General features: G+C 41.0%; 2 protein-coding genes and 1 non-coding gene across 3 annotated transcripts; all 3 read left to right on the top strand.

Annotated features, from left to right (window-relative positions):
• The first annotated feature begins 426 nt into the window (after positions 1–426).
• LOC133926003 (uncharacterized) lies at positions 427–4524 on the top strand. The gene is made up of 6 exons (XM_062371738.1): positions 427–613; positions 909–1041; positions 1325–1428; positions 1973–2117; positions 2219–2359; positions 2464–4524. The coding sequence occupies exons 1-6, from the start codon at positions 573–575 to the stop codon at positions 4138–4140; spliced, it is 2241 nt and encodes a 746-aa protein (XP_062227722.1). The 5' UTR covers positions 427–572; the 3' UTR covers positions 4141–4524.
• Positions 4525–11641: 7117 nt separating this feature from the next.
• On the top strand, positions 11642–14792 carry LOC133927265 (uncharacterized). The gene is made up of 2 exons (XM_062373646.1): positions 11642–12009; positions 14537–14792. Exons 1-2 carry the CDS (start codon positions 11693–11695, stop codon positions 14544–14546), a joined length of 327 nt encoding a protein of 108 aa, XP_062229630.1. The 5' UTR covers positions 11642–11692; the 3' UTR covers positions 14547–14792.
• A 707-nt stretch (positions 14793–15499) lies between these two features.
• On the top strand, positions 15500–15617 carry LOC133927899 (small nucleolar RNA snoR104). The gene has a single exon (XR_009911390.1). It is a non-coding gene; the product is annotated as a small nucleolar RNA snoR104 (small nucleolar RNA).
• Positions 15618–18464: the final 2847 nt, after the last annotated feature.

Raw genomic sequence — 18464 nt, 5'->3', positions numbered from 1 at the left:
AAAACTAGATAATCACTGAATCAAACAAGAAAGAAAATCGGATGACACATCTTTATCTCTTATCACATCAACTTAAACTGAAGATCACGCAATTAGATAGCATGATTTTCTGAGGCACTAGTTGTTAATCTCCCTTTGCGAAGGTAAATTGACACGTGCGCCCAGGGACTGCGCAACGGGCCATAGCCCAACTAGCTTCAATTTTCGAAAGGCGGTTGCTTTATTCCGCAAGGTTTTTTCGCCTCGTTTGTTAGGATCCTGCCCCGTTGCCGTCCCGGTCTCTGCCGTCGCTTTCCAATCGGACGGCTCGCGGCAGCACGAGGCCCCTCGCCGCCACCTGGCCTGGCCTTGCCTCGCCTGCAGCAACAAACAGCTCACGTCCGTTGTGGTCTGCTCTGTTCTGTTCCTCCTGCCCACCACCTCCACTTCTTCTTCTTCTTCTTCCCCCAACCGTCTCCTCCTCTGCCTCATGCCTTGACGGCGCCACGGGTAGCTTCGCCTGTTGATCGAGCAGGGGAAGCGAGAGGAAGGGAGGGATAGAGAAGCAGAAGAAGGCCCGGAGCGGAGCCAAGATGTTTGACAGCTTGCTCAACTCCAAGTTCTACAACAAATGGTACCAAAAGATTTCCTTTTTTTGCTAGTTTTTCTTGTTCTTTGGTTGCGCAGTTCTTGAGGCTGGTTTGGATTGGCTGTTCCTCGGTTGAGTCTACTTGGGTTCTGTGATCTTTTGGATTTTTCTTGAGTTCGGTTCGGAATGGTTTTCTTTTCTTTTCTTGATTTTCCTCAATGTGGCTTCCCGCTCCATGGTCTTGGCGATTTGGTTGCGTTTCTTTGGCTTGAACTAGAAAAGTGGCTTATATTTTTGGATTGGGCTAACCAATCGTTTGGTTCTTGCACAACGGATGCAGTAAGCACGCGTTCAAATGCATTCGAACGCGGATGGGTCCGATACGGCGGAAGAAGCACGCCATGATTCGGTTCTTGAAGAAGGACGTGGCTGACCTCCTCGCCAATGGCCTCGACAACCACGCCTTCGGACGGGTACGTTTATTCAGGCTCTCTCTTGGTCAACATTGCATTTGCATTGCTCTAGTATTGCAAAGGATTTTTGTCCTGGGGGCGAATTGGAGATGATTTTATCTTGGGGATGAATTGTTGAAAATTGCACTATTATTTTCCTTCCTTTTCGATTGGAAAAGTTGCACCTTTTTGGCGCAAGGTTTTTACGGGTTGGTGGTCAAACTCTGCTCAATTTGGTAGAGGAAATCTGTGATGACTGAATTTCTAATCTTGTTTCCTGGATATACTTCAATCTGGAATGCAGATGGATGGGTTGATAGTTGAGTTGAATCATGCTTCATGCTATGATATGATCGAGCAGTTCTGCGATTACATAGGGAAGCAGCTCGGCAGCCTTCAGAAGTTAAGGTACATTCAATCAACTAAACTAACGTTTGGCCTCGATTCCATATTTCTTCTGTCAACGATTAGCAATCATTGTAATGCTGAATTAGTCTACCTAAAATGATTACGGGCTTCATCACCTTCATGGCACCCCATGTCTTAAGTGGGACCCACTGTGTTGCCTTTGTTTGGTTTCGATTCCATATTTCTGTTGTCAACAATTAGAAATCATTGTAACGCTGAGCTATCGCATCTGTTAATGGTCAAGATGGTTATGGGCTTCATCACCTTCATGGCACCCCATGTCTTAAGTGAGACCCACTCTGTTGCATTTGTTAAACAATCGAGACAGTAGGTCAGTGGCCAGTGGGATAGTAGCACTAACATTCATAATTAATATGATACTTCTGCTTGTCTGTTTTGGTGTTAGTAAAGTATTTGTTGTAACTTCAGTTAGTGAATACCCAACTACCAATTAGTAGTATGTTACAGATGCAAAAAGAAAACCATTTCAATTTTATTGATGGTCAAATGATCACCTCATTTGTGTTTCTTTCTTTCCAAACAGGGAATGCCCCCCAGAAACCAGAGAAGCTGTGTCAACTCTGATTTTCGCTGCTGCTCGGTTTCCTGATTTGCCTGAACTGTGCGACCTAAGGCATATATTCACAGAGAGATATGGCAACTATGTTGAGCATTTTGTTAGCCTTGAGGTGCACAAGATGCTACTAATTTGTTTCCATTTATTTGCTTTGTGCTTTGTAGTATTCTACTTTAAGTCTATACCATATTAATTCAATTCTTTTGTTCGCAGTTTGTTCAGAAACTTGACAGTACAGAGTTCACTAATGAGGAAAAGTTGCAAGTCATGCAAAGCATTGCTGAAGAATTATCCGTTAGTTTTGATGCCAAGGAATTGGAACTCAAGTTATGGGTCACGCCAGAAAATGAACATGTAAGTACTAAGTGAAATGGTTCCATAAATTTACTACCTGAACTATGATTTAGGGAAATATATATGTGTCCTTAACTTGGCATCATGGAATGTATTTGTCTCAGGATATGATTGAGAAGGGTTCAAGGAAACAAGTGAAACCAGCAATGCCTTTATCCAACAAGCAGAAGTGTGATGACGATGCTCCATGTGCAAGGAAAAATAAGGATATGCTTGAGAAGGATTCAAGGAAGCCAGTAAAACTAGCAATGCCTTTATCCAACAAGCAGAAGGGCGATGAGGATGCTCCATGTGAAAGAAAATATGAAGCTACACCTGTGCGCCGTAAGGAGAAAGTGGAAATACAGTTGAACCGAACAGATACTCAGGCTGTTGCTGATGGCATCGATCAATTTAATGAAAATTTCAGGAAGCAGCAATCTGATAAATCTAATGAGAAGGAACATTTGGAGAAATCAGTGTCTCCTGTGGACACAAAAAGAAGGAACAGAAAAATTGGCCGCCCTTCTGAAAAGGAGCTGATGGAAGCAGTGGAGCTTGATCTCAATGGTCTGCCTAAGCAGGGATTTGGTGCTGTCAAATTTCCTGAAACAGGAAGCAACATAACAGCTCAACGAAATGCAAAGCCAAAGGAAGCTGTGAAAGGACATCATGTTGAAAAAGAGAATGAGGAAATCCTTCGTCACCACCACCCATCAGGTATGCCTGGTGGTCCTGATCACAATGGGAGACGTGCAGATTCAGGGCTAAGAGCTCAGCGCCCAGAGAATCAAGGACGTCCAGTGAGTCCTTTGAATGGTAACACTAAAAACAAGCTTCCTCCTTATGCTAAGCTGAATGGGGCAGATATGAAGAATCCTACTGAAAAACAAGCAAACAATGGTTTCTTGTATGATAAACCGCAATATTTAGCTGATCAGGGAAATCTGGTGCAGAAAGGACAAGGAGTGACAGAGAGGGCAACTACTATGCGACCTCCTTATGTTAAACCAAAATCTAACATGCAACCTGTGAATGGTGATACTGAAAATCCAACTCCTGGTGACTACAGCAAGCACAATATCCCTGGACAAACTGATCAGTTGGACGACAAAGATGTGCTTCGGCCTGTTTCTGTTAGAAGGAAAAGTGAAAAGCCGATAGCACCTGTTGAGGCGCCTAACAATGAGAAGGTCACAAGACAAACGCTCAGCAGTCACAGAAGGCACTCAAGCAGGCAGAATGTTGCTAACCATGACCGAAAAGGTAATGGGGTTGATGACGTTGTTGGTAATGGGAAGAATGTTCAGAGAACTCCTAGTAGCCAACCAAAGCACACAGGCAGGAGGAATGGAGCTTTGAACCACGACAATGACTATGACTGGTTCATGCGGCGTAGGCAACCAGAAGCAGATGAGACTGCTATTGATTTTGGTAATCTCTTGCCTCGCAATGTAAGTGCGCAGAGGAGACACAAAAGCGGATGCAACGGAAACCTTGATGATGAGGAAAGGATGACGGACAAGCTTCTGATGCACTATAGCAAGAAAGGTTTAGACCCAACCGACAAAGCTGCTAATGACAATGAAGCACAAATAGATTCTCAACAAAAGGTTTCCTTACATCCCCCGGGTAGAGCTATCTCGCTACCGCCTGAATCCGTTGGCCCAGGTGGAGATGTGAAGGTTCCTGCTCGGTCCACCTCACTGCAGCCGGACTGTCCTAAAACTGTGCGTGTGCACCCAAGAATGCCGGACTTTGATGAACTGGCAGCCCGGGTCTATGCTCTGAGGAAGGCTTGATGTAGCATACGATTGCCTTCGGCTTGTTTGTGTAAATGTTTTTCCCTGATGAAGAATTGAGCCCTTTTTGACAGCCCAAGTCACAGCCATTCGGTCATTCTTGATGTGCAGTGCCTATGAGATTAAACAGATTGGTGTATTTGTTTTCTTTTTTTCTATTAGATTTTTTTATATGTTTCACCAGGTGTTTGTCTAGCGTAGTAACACTGGTTTGAGGATCAACACGATATACACAGTAGTTGATAGGGATTTCCATTCGTCTAGCGTAGTAACACTGGTTTGAGGATCAACACGATATACACAGTAGTTGATAGGGATTTCCATTTGTTCTTTTTTTATTGATAGTGATTTGATTTGATATATTGTACCTCCAGATTCCATTGTTCGGTGTACTGATTCACAGAATCATGATGAGAAGTATATGTAAATGATGTTGATAACGTTACTGTCACAGTGATTCGCTTTCTTTATTTTCCCCAAATTCGCCAGTCTCTACAAATGGAGCTGGATCTGCAGCTCTTCAGTCTGCGACGAACTACTGCATTCCAAATTCAGTAGTTCACAGGTAGTAGCCTGTCGTTTTACTCTCTTATTTATCTCTCCTGTGAGTGAAAACCATTAGGATCAGCTTCTGCCACAGTTAAAGTGGCGCCCACAGTTCGGTTCCTACACTTCTGTTCTGTGGTTTACCGTTCTGATTAATTTGGAGATTAATGTCAGATTTAGCTCGATGATCAAAGTTTAGAGGCCAAAAATGGCGGCGGGCATTTGTAATGCAAGTTCCATCCATGGGGCAATCTCCCCAACCCCAAATAATGGGCTTTGCAAGAGCGTACCAGAAGCAATCCTTTTAGCATCTAAGAGCATCTCCAATCAATTCTCTAAATCTCACTCACTATATCTTCATATAGAGAGGCTCTCTAAAAAATTCATTCTCTATTTCTCTATGCGCTCCAATCGACTTTTTAAATCCTGCTCTCTAAATTTCACTCACATATATTTTATTAGTATCCTATAAATAAAAAATATTTACAATGACTATATTTTCAACAGCTAAATTTTGTATATATTTGAATTTTATTTGAATTCAAATTAAATTAAAAGAATAATATCACATGAAATAATAAAAATGCATATAAATAGGACATTATAAAGGAACTCATTTTTTCACCATATAACCTAGGGCTGAAAATAATTTTAAAATTAATCCATCACATAAGAAGAATATTAGTGAATTTTTCCAGATTTTTGGGAATTTATTTGAGGCCCAAACAATTGTTACAATTTATAAAAGTAGTCTTTTTTGGAAAAATTTAGTTTAAATTATACACAGGTTTTTTTGGTGAATCTAGTTAAAATGGATTGCACATAGATTATGGAACAAGTACAAAAAGTTTTAGGATTTTTGGAGTAACAGAAAAGTATTGTTTTGAATAGAGAAGATGAGGAGGAAAATTCGAGTACTGTTCACTGGGTCCGCAAGTCATCGTCTCTAGCGAATGGAGATGGCGAACGAGACCCGCTCGCTGGAAGTGGCGAGCCACACCGAGCGCATAGCGAGCGCACAAACATAGCGAGTCAATTGGAGAGCCGGTTGGAGAACTTTTTTTTTACCGATCGCTATATTTGACGATAGAGAATCGGATACAGAGCCGATTGGAGTTGCTCTCCCTTTGCAGCGAAGGAATGGTGTAGGATTTTTAGAGTATTAAATCTTTATAGAAATTTTTTCTATGAGAGCTTTTGGAACAAAGGAATGCTATCTGACAAATTCTTTGAAATTCCTATCGAATGGGCTATTCCTAAGAAATTTCGGAGGAAACAACCCATGAGGTTCAACCTTATGATTTTTTTCCATTGTGTCTTGGGTTTCCCGTGCTACTTTTCAGACTTTATTGCATTTTGAATTTCTGTAGGATTCCAAGTGCCTAGCACTTCAATCCTACGTCTTTCATGTTCCTGCATTTTAAGAATCATACGTTTCAAAGATGCCCTAAACTTCAATAAATTTTCGTGAGTCTTGCTTGAGGCGGGTAATTAAGCAAGGCCTGTAATGTATGACACAGCAGTTGCAATCAGCTTTATCCACCTCTAGAATATTAGCATTGTAATCAACTGACCTGGATTATGCAAATCAGAATGCAAATGGTTGGTATTGTAATGCAAGTTTGCCGAGACAATGGCCTGCCTCTCTTCGTAGCCAACCGGAATCTTCAGCAAGTCAGCGACAAAGAGAATTTGGGAGCTTATAATTTGGGGTGCCGCCTAGGGCCTTCGTTCCCTCATCATCCTTATAATTTGAGAGTTTTGAAATGAAAGGAATAGAAGAGTTTTCGAACTTTTGGCGATCGCCTTGGTGGCGAAAATCAAGGAGGCGGCAAGAGCCTAATGCATTGCCTTTTCTTTCGTTGCCCTAGTTACGATCCATTTGTTGTTTACTATCATTAATAGTCTATTTTTACTCTTTTCTCCTGCTCTATTAATATAAAAATTGACAGATTTTATGCCAGTTAACTTTTAAAAAGAGCACATAGAATATAAATCTGAAGGCATGATATATATACTGCAGCTATATACTATAGCGACATACCGTTGGAACCAACTGCTGAGATCACATGCAGTCCTTAAATTGTGGCAAAGGGACTGCACTGGATCTCAGTCCCACGGCAGTGCACCACTCATCCGACCGTTGATCATCTAGCAGAGGCAGCGCATCACGCTGACGACGAAGCTGGCGATGCAGTTGTGGCCCCGTCCGTCGCCGCCGCCGAGCACGTCGTCCCGGACGAGCCGCTCCAGGCCCCGGTTCCTCTGCGGCTGCCGGCCCGCCCGCCACCGCCGCGCTCGCGGCGAACCGCGCCACCGGCCTGAGGAACAACGGCAGCAGCAGAGCCTGCACAGGCGCGCGCGCACGCACGCAAAAATGAAACAAACGTTAACACGGCAACGTGATACCACGCCGGCGCTGCACGGCCGCCGGCCGCGCCAGTCAAGGAGGCCAAGCCAGCACCCTCACAGGCAGCTGAAGGCGTCGGCAACTGACAACGACGATCGAGGATGCCAACTCGAACCGTCGCGAGAATGCGAGCTGCGAGCTTGGAACGCTTGTCGTCGATGTCTCTCGCCGGTCAGGGCTTCATGGGAGGACTGGATTTATACACGGCGGTGACGTCGATGGATGGATCGAGGAAGTGAGCAGGGCAGCCGGCAGTGCAATATGCATGGCATGCCTGCCCGGGTGGAGACTGAAACAGTTGGCTACCGACGTGGTACCGGGGGCGCGCGCCCCCGGCAGGGCCGTACTACGGACAAGGAACCGTTCCGAGACCCGAACAACCCCGCCGTCTGAATGGCAAGAAAATTCTATAAGACATGTGTATGTCACGTGTAATTATTTTTCTTCTTAATTATATTATCAATTATTGGATTAGAAAAGGACGGTATGGATCAGAATCTCGTAGAAATCTTTCAGTAAAGGATCTTATATAATTTTCTTTTGTCTGCATGAGCCAATCTCGGGCTCTGCATTCTCCTTCTGCGTCTGTTGTTTCTGGTCCGTGTGGCACTCTGTATAGTCAACATTGTTTTTTTATTAGACTACTTTTTTAGGATGTTTCGTATCGACATGAATCAAGGGACAGAGGCAAAAACTCAAAAATAGATAATATACATGATTGTATTTGTTAAAATAGATAATATATTATCATATTTACAATTTTAGTATGCGTATTCGACACTTCATTTACTAAAAACTGATTTTTAATACACCATATCCCGAAAACTACATCGGCCCCACCATTTTCGGCACACTAGGTGCTGAATATGGCACTGTAGATCATATTCGGCACCTCATGTGCCAAAAGTCAAGTGTATTCGGCATATGAGGTGTCGAATATGGTCCACAGTACCACATTCGGCACCTCTTGTGCCAAATATGGCCGTGACCGGCTTCTATCGTGTCGCCTCGTTGTCGCATCACGTCACGTCGGTGGGTCACTTTGATGTTGTCGGTGCTTTCGACACGGCCGGTTTGGGTGGTGTTGGATTATGTGCTAATTACGTTGCATACTGTCCGCTATAAAATGAGAAGTGAGGAGGAGCAGTAAAGACGAGCAACGGAGCTCAGGCGAGGAGCAGCACGAGATCAGTTATAGTAAGTACTTAGATTATGTAGGTAATTAGTACTTAGATTAGTAATAGTAATTAAAATAAGTAGATTATTTAATCTGTTCAATTATATTTGATAAATTATATCAAGTTGATAAATTAGAGTACATAGATTATGTATGTAATTAATACTTAGATTAGTAATAGTAATTAGAGTAAGTAGATTGTTTAATCCGTTTAATTACATTTAATTATATTAAATTAATAAATTAGAGTATTTAGATTATGTATGTAATTAATACTTAGAGTAAGTACAATAACTAGAGTAAGTAATAGCTAGAGTGGATCCTTCTGAGGTAGATGTAGAATGCATGGATGATGAAACTGGTGGTAGTAGGGATAAAAAAGCTGTTAACAACGATAATCTGATGTCGGTGATCCAGTATTTTTGTGGTGCTGGACTACTGGATTGTACCATCGTTGAGTATAACACCATATCTAATTGGGGATATAAGAATAACGATATTCAGATAGGACAACGGTTTCATAACAGGGATGAGGTAATCCATTTTATTATCAACTATGCTATAATCATAAGAAGGGGTCGCTATGATACCTCCGACTGCAGCAGCGACTCATCACGATGACGTTATTGACTGCACACAGCAGATACCTAACTGGAGAGTCACACATGATTTTATCTGGGTTGCTGCAACACAGGCCGGCAGCTTCGTCGAGCTCCTAAGCAGTCAGTACCCCTAATATCTCAATGCACCAAAGGGTTCAATGTGGTAACAGCATAGTGAGCCTTCAGCACAGCGTACTCCATATGAGCACGTACTATAGACATCCACACTTCTGCATGGGCATCCTTCATCATGGTACATACAGTACCGAGTTAGCGGGTCTGAATACACGTTCAATGGGGGACCTACAGGGCATGCCGATGACGATGACAAGCAAGGGTACACGTGGCAGGGGCTAGCGTAGGCCACTGGGATGAGGGGCACATACCAGTCAAACACTTACACTCCTAGGGATTGCGTGCGGCGTCGTCATCATTGGGTAGGCAATGTACTTGTACTTGTTCATAACACATGTATTATTCACTTTATTATCGTAGTCATCTCTATTATGTCTTACCCACTTTATTATTAATGTAATTATTTTTAATGATTATCAAATAATTATGGCACATAACTTTATTTATTACTTATTCATTAAGCATTGTTACATATTAATTATGACATTTATTAATTGTTTAATGTTTCTTAAATAATGAGTGATTCATACTTTAGTGCAGAGCCAGAACGTTACAGTCAAAGAGCAATAAATCTATAACAGTATCTTCTAGACATACTTTTTATGGACACATATAATGATCAATATAGTATTAAATGCCTCATTGCAGGTTATGCGTAGAGGGAATGATGACCCCTTCAAAGAGAACAACCTAGTCCAATCTGTGTTCAAATTGCATGCAAGACCCTTCTGTTTCGTGTTAACCGTTTTGCTCCAACATGTAAGCACCAATGAACTTAATGACCTCTTGCATGAGCGACGTCAAATATATCTCAAAGTGTGTGAACTAGCCGACCATACTTCTGTTACTTTTACTTTTACTTTTACTTTCATTTGCTATAATTTTATTCCGTGTTGAGCTGTGTACAACCTTAAAATGGAGTTGTCGGAGGAATGAGAAGGGAAGACGAAACCGCTCTATAGTATTCTTCCCATAGTTTAGGATTCTAGCTAGTTCCTTTCCCGCCACCATGGCGATATGATCGTTCCAGTCCACCATTTCGTGAATTCCCAATTCGATTGTTGAGTTCCTGCTTACGATGGGCTTAACACAGCAGCCGATGCCCGACGCCTCGCCTGAGCCTCCGGCAACACCCTCCACGGCTCCACCTTGCCTGATCTGGTGAGTAGTTGTTGCACCTCTCTTATTTGCCGCACCTCGCCTGATCCGGCGATGCCCTCCAAGGCTCCTGAATGCCTCTGAATAGCTCCTGAATGCCATTCAGTGTGAATGCAACAGCGCCTGATCTTTGTATATGCAATAGCTCCTGATTCCTGAATGCAGTAGCTCCTGGATGGCTAAATGCAATAGCTCATTAGCTCCTGCCTGATCTTTTTACTTGTATATGCAATAGCTCCTGCCTGATTGCTGAATACCAAATGTGTAGTACACTATGTGTCTAGGCTAGTTCTTGATGACAACTTTAAGTAGAAGCTCTCGACGTCCTTTAATATGTTCTAAATTGATGTTTTTAAATATTTTATGTTATAGAATTTAAGTAGAACATGAAAGTAATTTATTATTATTTAAAAAAAATTAAAATGTATCCCCATATTGAGTTTTATGGAAAATAAGCCATAGACTCTCGCCGCCATCTTCCACCGTTCGGCTCTCTCAGGAGGTGCTACCCAATCCCATGCCGTGCCAGCCACCTTTTTTGATTTTTTCTAAGAATCCAAAACGCTACTAGTTATGTTTTTTGTATGGGGAACAGCTCTTGCTTATTTTACTGTAATCTTGTCTGGGGTTGGGGTTTTCAGCTCAGTCTGGAGCCGCTTTAATAACTTGGGAAAAATGCAAAAACTCCTTTAAAAATCACTTGAATTTTGATTTTTACTCCAAAAATTGTTTTGTTGTAAAAAACCTCTCAAAAGTTTGATTTTATTGAAAAAACCCCTAAAAATTCAGAAAAAATTAAAAAAAAATTCTACAAAAACTAGAGACAATTCTAAGATCTTTTGTGATTTTTTTTTTAAAATAATATCCTTTGCATCATATTTCATGGAGAGGAAGTTTGGAAAAAAAAATGTGCAACTCATTTATTAACTCATGTTATTTTAACTTTGTCATGTGTACCATTATTTTTTCTACACAAATCATTGTTTAAGTAAACTAATAAAAGTAGTTTCACTAATTCTAGAGGTGTTATGGATTAGTTATGAATTAATCTATCTGTAACACATTTACTCAATCCTACACGTTACAATAACTATTTCAAAATTTTATGTATTTTTAGAAGATAAAGGATCATGTAAGAAGACTAAAAAAATTAGTTTCATGATTTTTAGATTAGTAAATAATTAATTATGCATTTAACTCGAATTAATAAATGAGTTGCACATTTTTCTTTTTTTCAAACTTACTCTCCATGAGATATGATGTAAAGGATATTATTTTTGAAAAAAAATTCACAAAAGGTCTCAGAATTGTCTCTAGTTTTTTTAGATTTTTTGTGATTTTTCTTAAAAAATTGAATTTTTAGGGTGTTTTCTAACAAAACCAAATCGTTAGAGGATTTTTTTCAACAAAATAACTTTTAGGGAAAAATCAAAATCAAGTGACTTGTGTGGGGTTTTGCATTTTTACCTAATAACTTTGCATTTCCAGTGGCAGGCATTGTGTCTTAGCGCGAGGAGACGAAAGATGCAGGCGCTGGCACGGGCGGCGCGGGGGCTCGCGGCAACGGCAGCACGGCCGTCGGCGGAGGCGTGGCACCGCGGGCAGGTGCAGCCGGCCCGGGGGATCGTGGTGGAGGTGAGGGACGGGAACCTGGAGCGGGCTCTCGCGATCATGGAGCGCAAGATGCGGTCAAGCGGCATGGAGCGGCTGATCCGGGCCCGGACCGACCACCACGTCAAGGACTCGGAGAAACGCGTGCTCGCACGCAAGGCGCTCATGCAGCGCGTCAAGTCCCAGGAGCTCGGCAAGAAGCTCCGCGAGATTCTCATCAAGAAGATCAGGTCAGGGCCGCGACCCCTCCTCGCCACTGCTACCACGGCGCTCCTGTGTCCTTGCGAATTCTTCAGGGTTGATTTGTTTGATCGGACTTTTAGTGGGTCGCTGTGAGGAATCGGGGAGGCTTCTGTTGGTGCTCTCCAAGTATTCGACGAAATGTCTGGCGGGGTTTTAGTTGCGAGGCTTAGTGAAATTAGGTGGATTTTGCAAAGAAAGGAGCTGATTAGGTTGCGCTGAGAAGTTTGATGAAGTGCTCATGTGAGAACACGAACTGGAGATGGAATACTCTCATGTTGCACTCCACACCTCTCTTGGGCTCATTTAGGCGTCAATGAAACAGGTGTGTAGTATGGTAGAAGCTATGAGCACCAGGAAGTCGAACATGCTGCAAACTTAGTTTGGTGATAGTAATTTGTGCGGAAAGAGATGGTGCAGTATTGATATTTTCATGGCATGTGGTGCAACAACTGTTAGGTTACAGGCTTAGAGTTACAGCACTAGCTTGCTATTACCCATTTGTCATATTGGGTGCAAATCATGGCATGTGGTACAACAACTATTAACCTTTGGTAACATTTCTAGCTGATTTAGATTTTTTTTTTCAGTCCCCTTGTCCTTGATGACTTATATTTTAGGAAATCTCTTTAGACTATGTCAAAAAATGTTTCTGTAAGGTGGATTTTTTTATCAAATAGTAGGGTGACTCCACATATGCTGCCCTCAGGTCAGAGGTGCAAATTTGATGTGTTCACGTCAGAAGTGGGGAAATGACGAACCCATGACCCACAAGTTTCTGATCCAGTAATGAAATTAATATTTTGTAACTGCTCGGAAGAAAAGAGTCTAACGGGTTACTTTAGCTCTGTATGAATATCAAACTTGATTCATAGTTGTACATTACTTGATCCAAAAGTTTACTCCACATATGTCATGTTAGTTAACAGAGTTATTCCGAGGGAAGTTCCTTTTACATCTATGTTTTGCATTGGCTGTGATATTTCATTGGAAGTGTTAGATTAACTCTACAGCATGCTCTATCATTTCTCAGAGAATTTGTCTAGTTACATGTAGATGTTGCATATGCTAATGAATTGTCTTGGTGGTTAAATACACCGATGTAAAATATCGCATTTCCTGATGACATATATGTAGTGTATCTCCTTCTACACAGCCTGTAATACCTTGCAAGTTGCATGGAACATGTACCATCTAAGTTCTGCCAGGACCCAGGAGGCCAATCATCTGCACATTTCAAGAAGTATGTGCTGAAAAAAAGAAGGGAATATCCTGATATAAATCATCTTAAAACTTAACAGTAACCAATATTGTCGCCAACAAGGTTGATATTGGTTGGTGGCAGCGTCAGAAAGTTATTATTGGAACCAATTCCCACCATTAACTGTGCTGCCTGTAAAAACCTCCTGTATGAACTGATGGATGTCTTTGTGGCTCTTGCTGTTAATGCATGAATAATGACTTAGCTGCTGCATGATCATACACTGCTTGTGACTATGTATGTTAATTATGATTTAATTTCGGGCAAAAATAAATAATGTTGATTTGATTATCGCTGTATGAATGATTTATTTAACATGCACAGTTATCAAGGCCCCTGTATTTATCCATCAATCATTAATTCATTATAGAGTATGTTTCAGAAAACCCGAGGCTTTGTGGTCATTGCTGTAGAAAACCTCAAATTGGTTGGTTTATGGTATGTAACATCTGGTTCTTGGTCATGTTGTTTCACAAAAACCTACCTTCACTAGATCTCATTCCAATTGTCACGTTGGTCTGACCTTCAATATCAATTTGTCAGCCTTGTTGGCTAGTTGACAAATTTTAGCAACTATGACAAAGTTGAGCTGCGAGTGGCATTAGCATGCCAGTTCTGGTGAGATTTTGTTAGTGGAGTTCATGTATCACAGGTCCAGATACCAGAGCTTGCCCACACTATGACCATGAAACATGTGGTTTTCAGAAATTTACTCGTTACAAAATTGTCTTTGTAGTCTAAATTACTAGAAACATTCTTGTTGAATTGACCAGTATGAGAAGTCTGTTCTGCCAACAGCTGGAAATCCAAGAATTGTTACAAAGTTTCGTTTATTTTGTACTAATGAAGAACAGGATAATAATTTAAAAGCGATCCTTCAGTGTACAGGATAATAGTTACATTATGTGTTTGTGTTATTCATAGTGTTGTACAATAGCATTTCCTTCCAGAACTTGACATATGGGTTGTGATCATAATCTTGGTTATTCATATTTGATGCATTATCATGGAAAGTTGATTATAACCATTTTTCTGCATCCTGGTCCCATTCACATGTCTGATACTCTATGCACAACACCAATCATTTGGTATTATGTTGATGTACAGTTTTGTTTTGTTCGCAAAACAATATGCATTTATGCTGCATGCAAGCTTTCAGGTAGAAATAGGCAGCTGTTGCAGTATAGGTGTCCTTTGTTCTTGCACAAATCGCATTGCTGCCTCTTTATTCATTGGGAAATTGTTGCTCTGTGCAGGGGTCAGTGAGAGCATATCTCGGTGGGCAGCACATCAGCAGTTTATGGTAGCATTTTCATGTTAAACATGTAGTCACCCCCAATGTTGGAGCGTAGTAGTATAGTGATGGGTCTGTTTTGGAGCAGCTTGATAATGACTCAACTGTGACATTGAGTGAAAAAGCTTTTGCTGTCTTGCATCAAGGACAATTGATGACAAACTGTTTTTTTTTTATGGTGCAACTTAGTATCTATGGATTGAACTATTTAACGTTCATGACTTGTGTGCAAGTAGCAGGTAATGGCATGCTTCAACAACGGTATACACTACATGTTTGTCACTGTGCGAAGAGCCAAACTTCTGTCAATTTAACTCTAATGTCATCTCACTGATCTTAGGAGTAGGTTTATGCTTTACTTTTGCAAATAATATTGGACATCAGCACTTCACCTAGGTCTAGTCACTAGCTGCAGTTATTCGTCAGCAGGCATGCATTGCATTGCATGAAGTCGTGCAGTGCTCAGCATTTAGAATTTAAGATGCCTACCCAGATCAATCTTCCTGAAGTAATTTTGTTGTTAGGCTATACTTCAGTAAGGCTAAAATGACAAGACAACCACATATGCTGCCATCAACGACATAGAATGGATTTAGCTTTCCTTCCTAACATGTTTGTTCAGTCCTATAACCCATCTATGTCCAGTGGCAAAGCTTGCCGAAGAATTGAGAGGGGGTCAATGCTTAGATAAGATAGCTATATTAGTGTATGCACTTAACAATTAAGTACTGACATTAAACCTTTTTTTCAACAAGTTTTCTCTGTTGGAACCGAATAGAAGGTGGTGGATACCAAATATAAGACTATTAAGCATGTGCTATAGTAAATAAATGGATGTCTTTACATTATGTGCTAGTCCATCTTTAAAGTAGCAATTAGCAATTCAATGTCCATGCCGAACTGTTTATGCTATGGAAGAAAAGAAAGGTAGCATCCAAAAAGAAAGATGCCTACCCGATACAATCTTCCTAGAGTAAATTTGTCATTTCCTGCTTGTGGTATTGCAAGCGAGTTCTGCAAGTCTCAAATGACAAGACAGCCGTATTTACTGTTAGCAACCACATTGAGTGGATCAGGTGCTGCTTCTATGGATAATTTTTCTTGTGTAAAACTATTCTTGCTTATTGGATTGCGATCTTCCAGGGGCTTTGATTTCTATTGCAGTCTGGAATCACTTCAGTCCTTGAACGTTGCATTTGTAATGGCAGTGTAATGTGTCATAGGTTCAATTGAGTTTTTTTTTATCAGATATATTGTCAGAAGTATGGATCTTCCCTAAGTTTAAACTTAGCATGTTTATTGTCAGAAGTATGGTAGCATTTTGCAACACTTCGGCCACCACTAACTGTTTTCATTATGGAAGAAAAGAAAGGTAGCATTCATAATTTAGGATACCTACCCAGATCAATCTTTCTGAAGATTGCTAAAAGATTGTATGCCTACCCAGATCAATCTTTACGAAGATTGTTAAAAGATTGTAATCCTGCTCAAGCTTAATGAATAGAGTTCCCGATCTCAAGAAGAAGAAGAAGATAAATATTCCTGAAGCAAAGATTGGGAAGCTGCTCGGTGAGCGCTTGCTGTTCAAGGGCATTCCTGCAGTATCTGTCTCCATGTCAAGAGACCAGAAGTACCATGGTAAAGTTAAGGCTCTGATAGACTCTCTTAGAGATACCGGTGTAATTTGTAAAGTTGCTGTGACGGAAACTGATTGTTAGCTTTCCCTACCAGACGTATTGTCATGTGGCAATGTTTTGAAGTGAATTGCAGATAAATAGCGCAACCTCTGAGATCGTCAGTTCATATTCTGTGCTTCACCCCATACTTGTTCACATGTCGTGAAGTTGAACTATCTCAGTCAGCATAAGACAGATTTTGCCATTGCCAAATTGAGGATTACTTGCACTTCTTAGTCTCCATTGCGATCATTTCGTGTCACCACCGTGCCTTTGTGCAGCGCATGAAACTGAAACGGTCTTACGCTGCTCAGTATAGCACCACACAAGACATGTATTGATGTATATGTTAGTTCTGTCTCCTTTGTTTCCCTTCTTTTCAGTGTCCATAGATACTAGTAGTATTTAGTGGCAAGCAAACGTGGACATTCTTGGACCGACAATGATGTCTGTCCGTTTAATGGTTTTAGCCTCATTTTAGTGGAGAATGTATGTGTCCTAGTTGGCCGTTTTGATGGTTCTTACTGAAACATGTGGTGGTGTTCTACGCAGGTGCCATGGCGACAATGTTTGTTCTTTTCCTCTATGTGCAAGAACTAGTTGTTGACCCTGACTATTTGGTTTGCCGCCCAGGGATGCCCATCCAAAATTTGACATATTTGATCGAATATGACCATCTTTTGGTTAAGTTAATTTGGTGAGGCGCTTCTACTACTTGACCACCTTGGTTCAATATCAAGGTCCAAGTTGGCGCAAACTAGGTGGCTCCGACTTTGGCATTCCAAAATTTGGTTGTCGGCCTCTTGGTGACAAATTTGTGTGCAATACCAAACTGGCCCTTTCTTAATTTTCCTTTCTTTTCGCCAAGCTAACTTACTTCTTTTCATGTTGATTATAGCCGAGCCTATTATTTATTTGTATGCTACGACAGAAATCCCAAACTTGTTGCATACAATTTCCCCAAGCTTGTTACATTATAGAGTATACAAGGCTAGACTTGGGTTTACATATTTTCCCTTGCTTGTCTTCTTATCATATATTTCGTCTTATGTATTTATATGTAACATATCTCACCAATTATTCTATCGTACTCACCTTTAAGGGTTCTTTTAGAATGCAGGATTGGAAAAACGTAGGAATAGAAAAAACACATGAATAAGATAGAGTGGTGGGTGAAAAACAAAGGATTGAAAAATATAGGAATCATAAGAGATGAATTGTTTGGAATGGAGGAATTGTGGAGGAATGACAAAACATAGGAAACCAACAACTATGAGATTATATTGTCCGATAATCATATATATGTATATTTGGCGTGATTTTATTATAAAAACAATATAAAATCAAATAAAGGTATACTACTTGGTTGGCCCACATAGTTTTTATCCGTTCCTGACTTCATATCCACTTCCATTGGCCTCGTTGTTCTGGTCGTCGCAAGCAGCCAGCAATAGAAGCTTATACAAGGATGATTTTTTTTTAAAAGCATCTATTCACCCACACCCCCATCTAGGCGATATCATTATCCTTTCACTATTGTATACAAGGATCTTATCCATATCCCCGGGGGTCTCTTAGATACACGGAGTATACAATCGTATCTAGAAGGGAATCCCTGGAAGTAAGGTATGCCAGGATATCTCTTAAATAAGGAAATCTATCTTTAAGTTTAAGGATGATAGAATCCTAACCAAAGAGGAGTTTGGATGCTACACGACGACCCCCACCCTATATAAGGACCCGAGACCCCATCGAGGGGGAGGAGTGTCACATCCCAATTCCATAAACTTGTCTTTAAGCATAATCATGCATCATGAGCATCATGTTTATTTGTTAAGCATTGATGCGTACTTGATAATTCTAATGGTGGATTAATTCTTGCTAAGTGTTTTGAAAATACCTGATGTTAGAGCTTTCATCTAGTTTAAGTCGCGCATAGGCATGGCAAATGAATCCATTTAAAATAGGTTCTTCTTGTTGTAATCATTACGCGTATTTTCTTAAAAATGTTTCGCAGTTGAATATGGTTGTCTCTCTAACCCATGGGACCCACTAGCTGGCCCCACACCTCACCCTCCCTCTTCTACTCAGCTACAAAGCAGCAGTCCCACCCCTCTCCCTCAGCTCACTCTCTCCCTCACATGCTCCCATTCACTCACAAACCGAGCAACACAAAGGAGCTTCTACTCTCTCCTCTCCCTCACTCGAACTCTC

Source organism: Phragmites australis, chromosome 8 (assembly GCF_958298935.1).
Source record: "Phragmites australis chromosome 8, lpPhrAust1.1, whole genome shotgun sequence".
Taxonomy (NCBI): domain Eukaryota; kingdom Viridiplantae; phylum Streptophyta; class Magnoliopsida; order Poales; family Poaceae; genus Phragmites; species Phragmites australis.
The sequence above is the reverse complement of the archived record's forward strand: the minus strand, read 5'-3'. Positions and strand labels throughout refer to the sequence as shown.

Bases quoted from the DNA above. Each gene is read 5' to 3' on its own strand.
- LOC133926003 (XM_062371738.1), top strand. From the start codon at position 573: ATGTTTGACAGCTTGCTCAACTCCAAGTTCTACAACAAATG. The intron at 614-908 runs GTACCAAAAGAT...CAACGGATGCAG, and splicing joins TCCAAGTTCTACAACAAATG to TAAGCACGCGTTCAAATGCA. The intron at 1,042-1,324 runs GTACGTTTATTC...TCTGGAATGCAG, and splicing joins ACAACCACGCCTTCGGACGG to ATGGATGGGTTGATAGTTGA.
- LOC133927265 (XM_062373646.1), top strand. From the start codon at position 11,693: ATGCAGGCGCTGGCACGGGCGGCGCGGGGGCTCGCGGCAACGGCAGCA.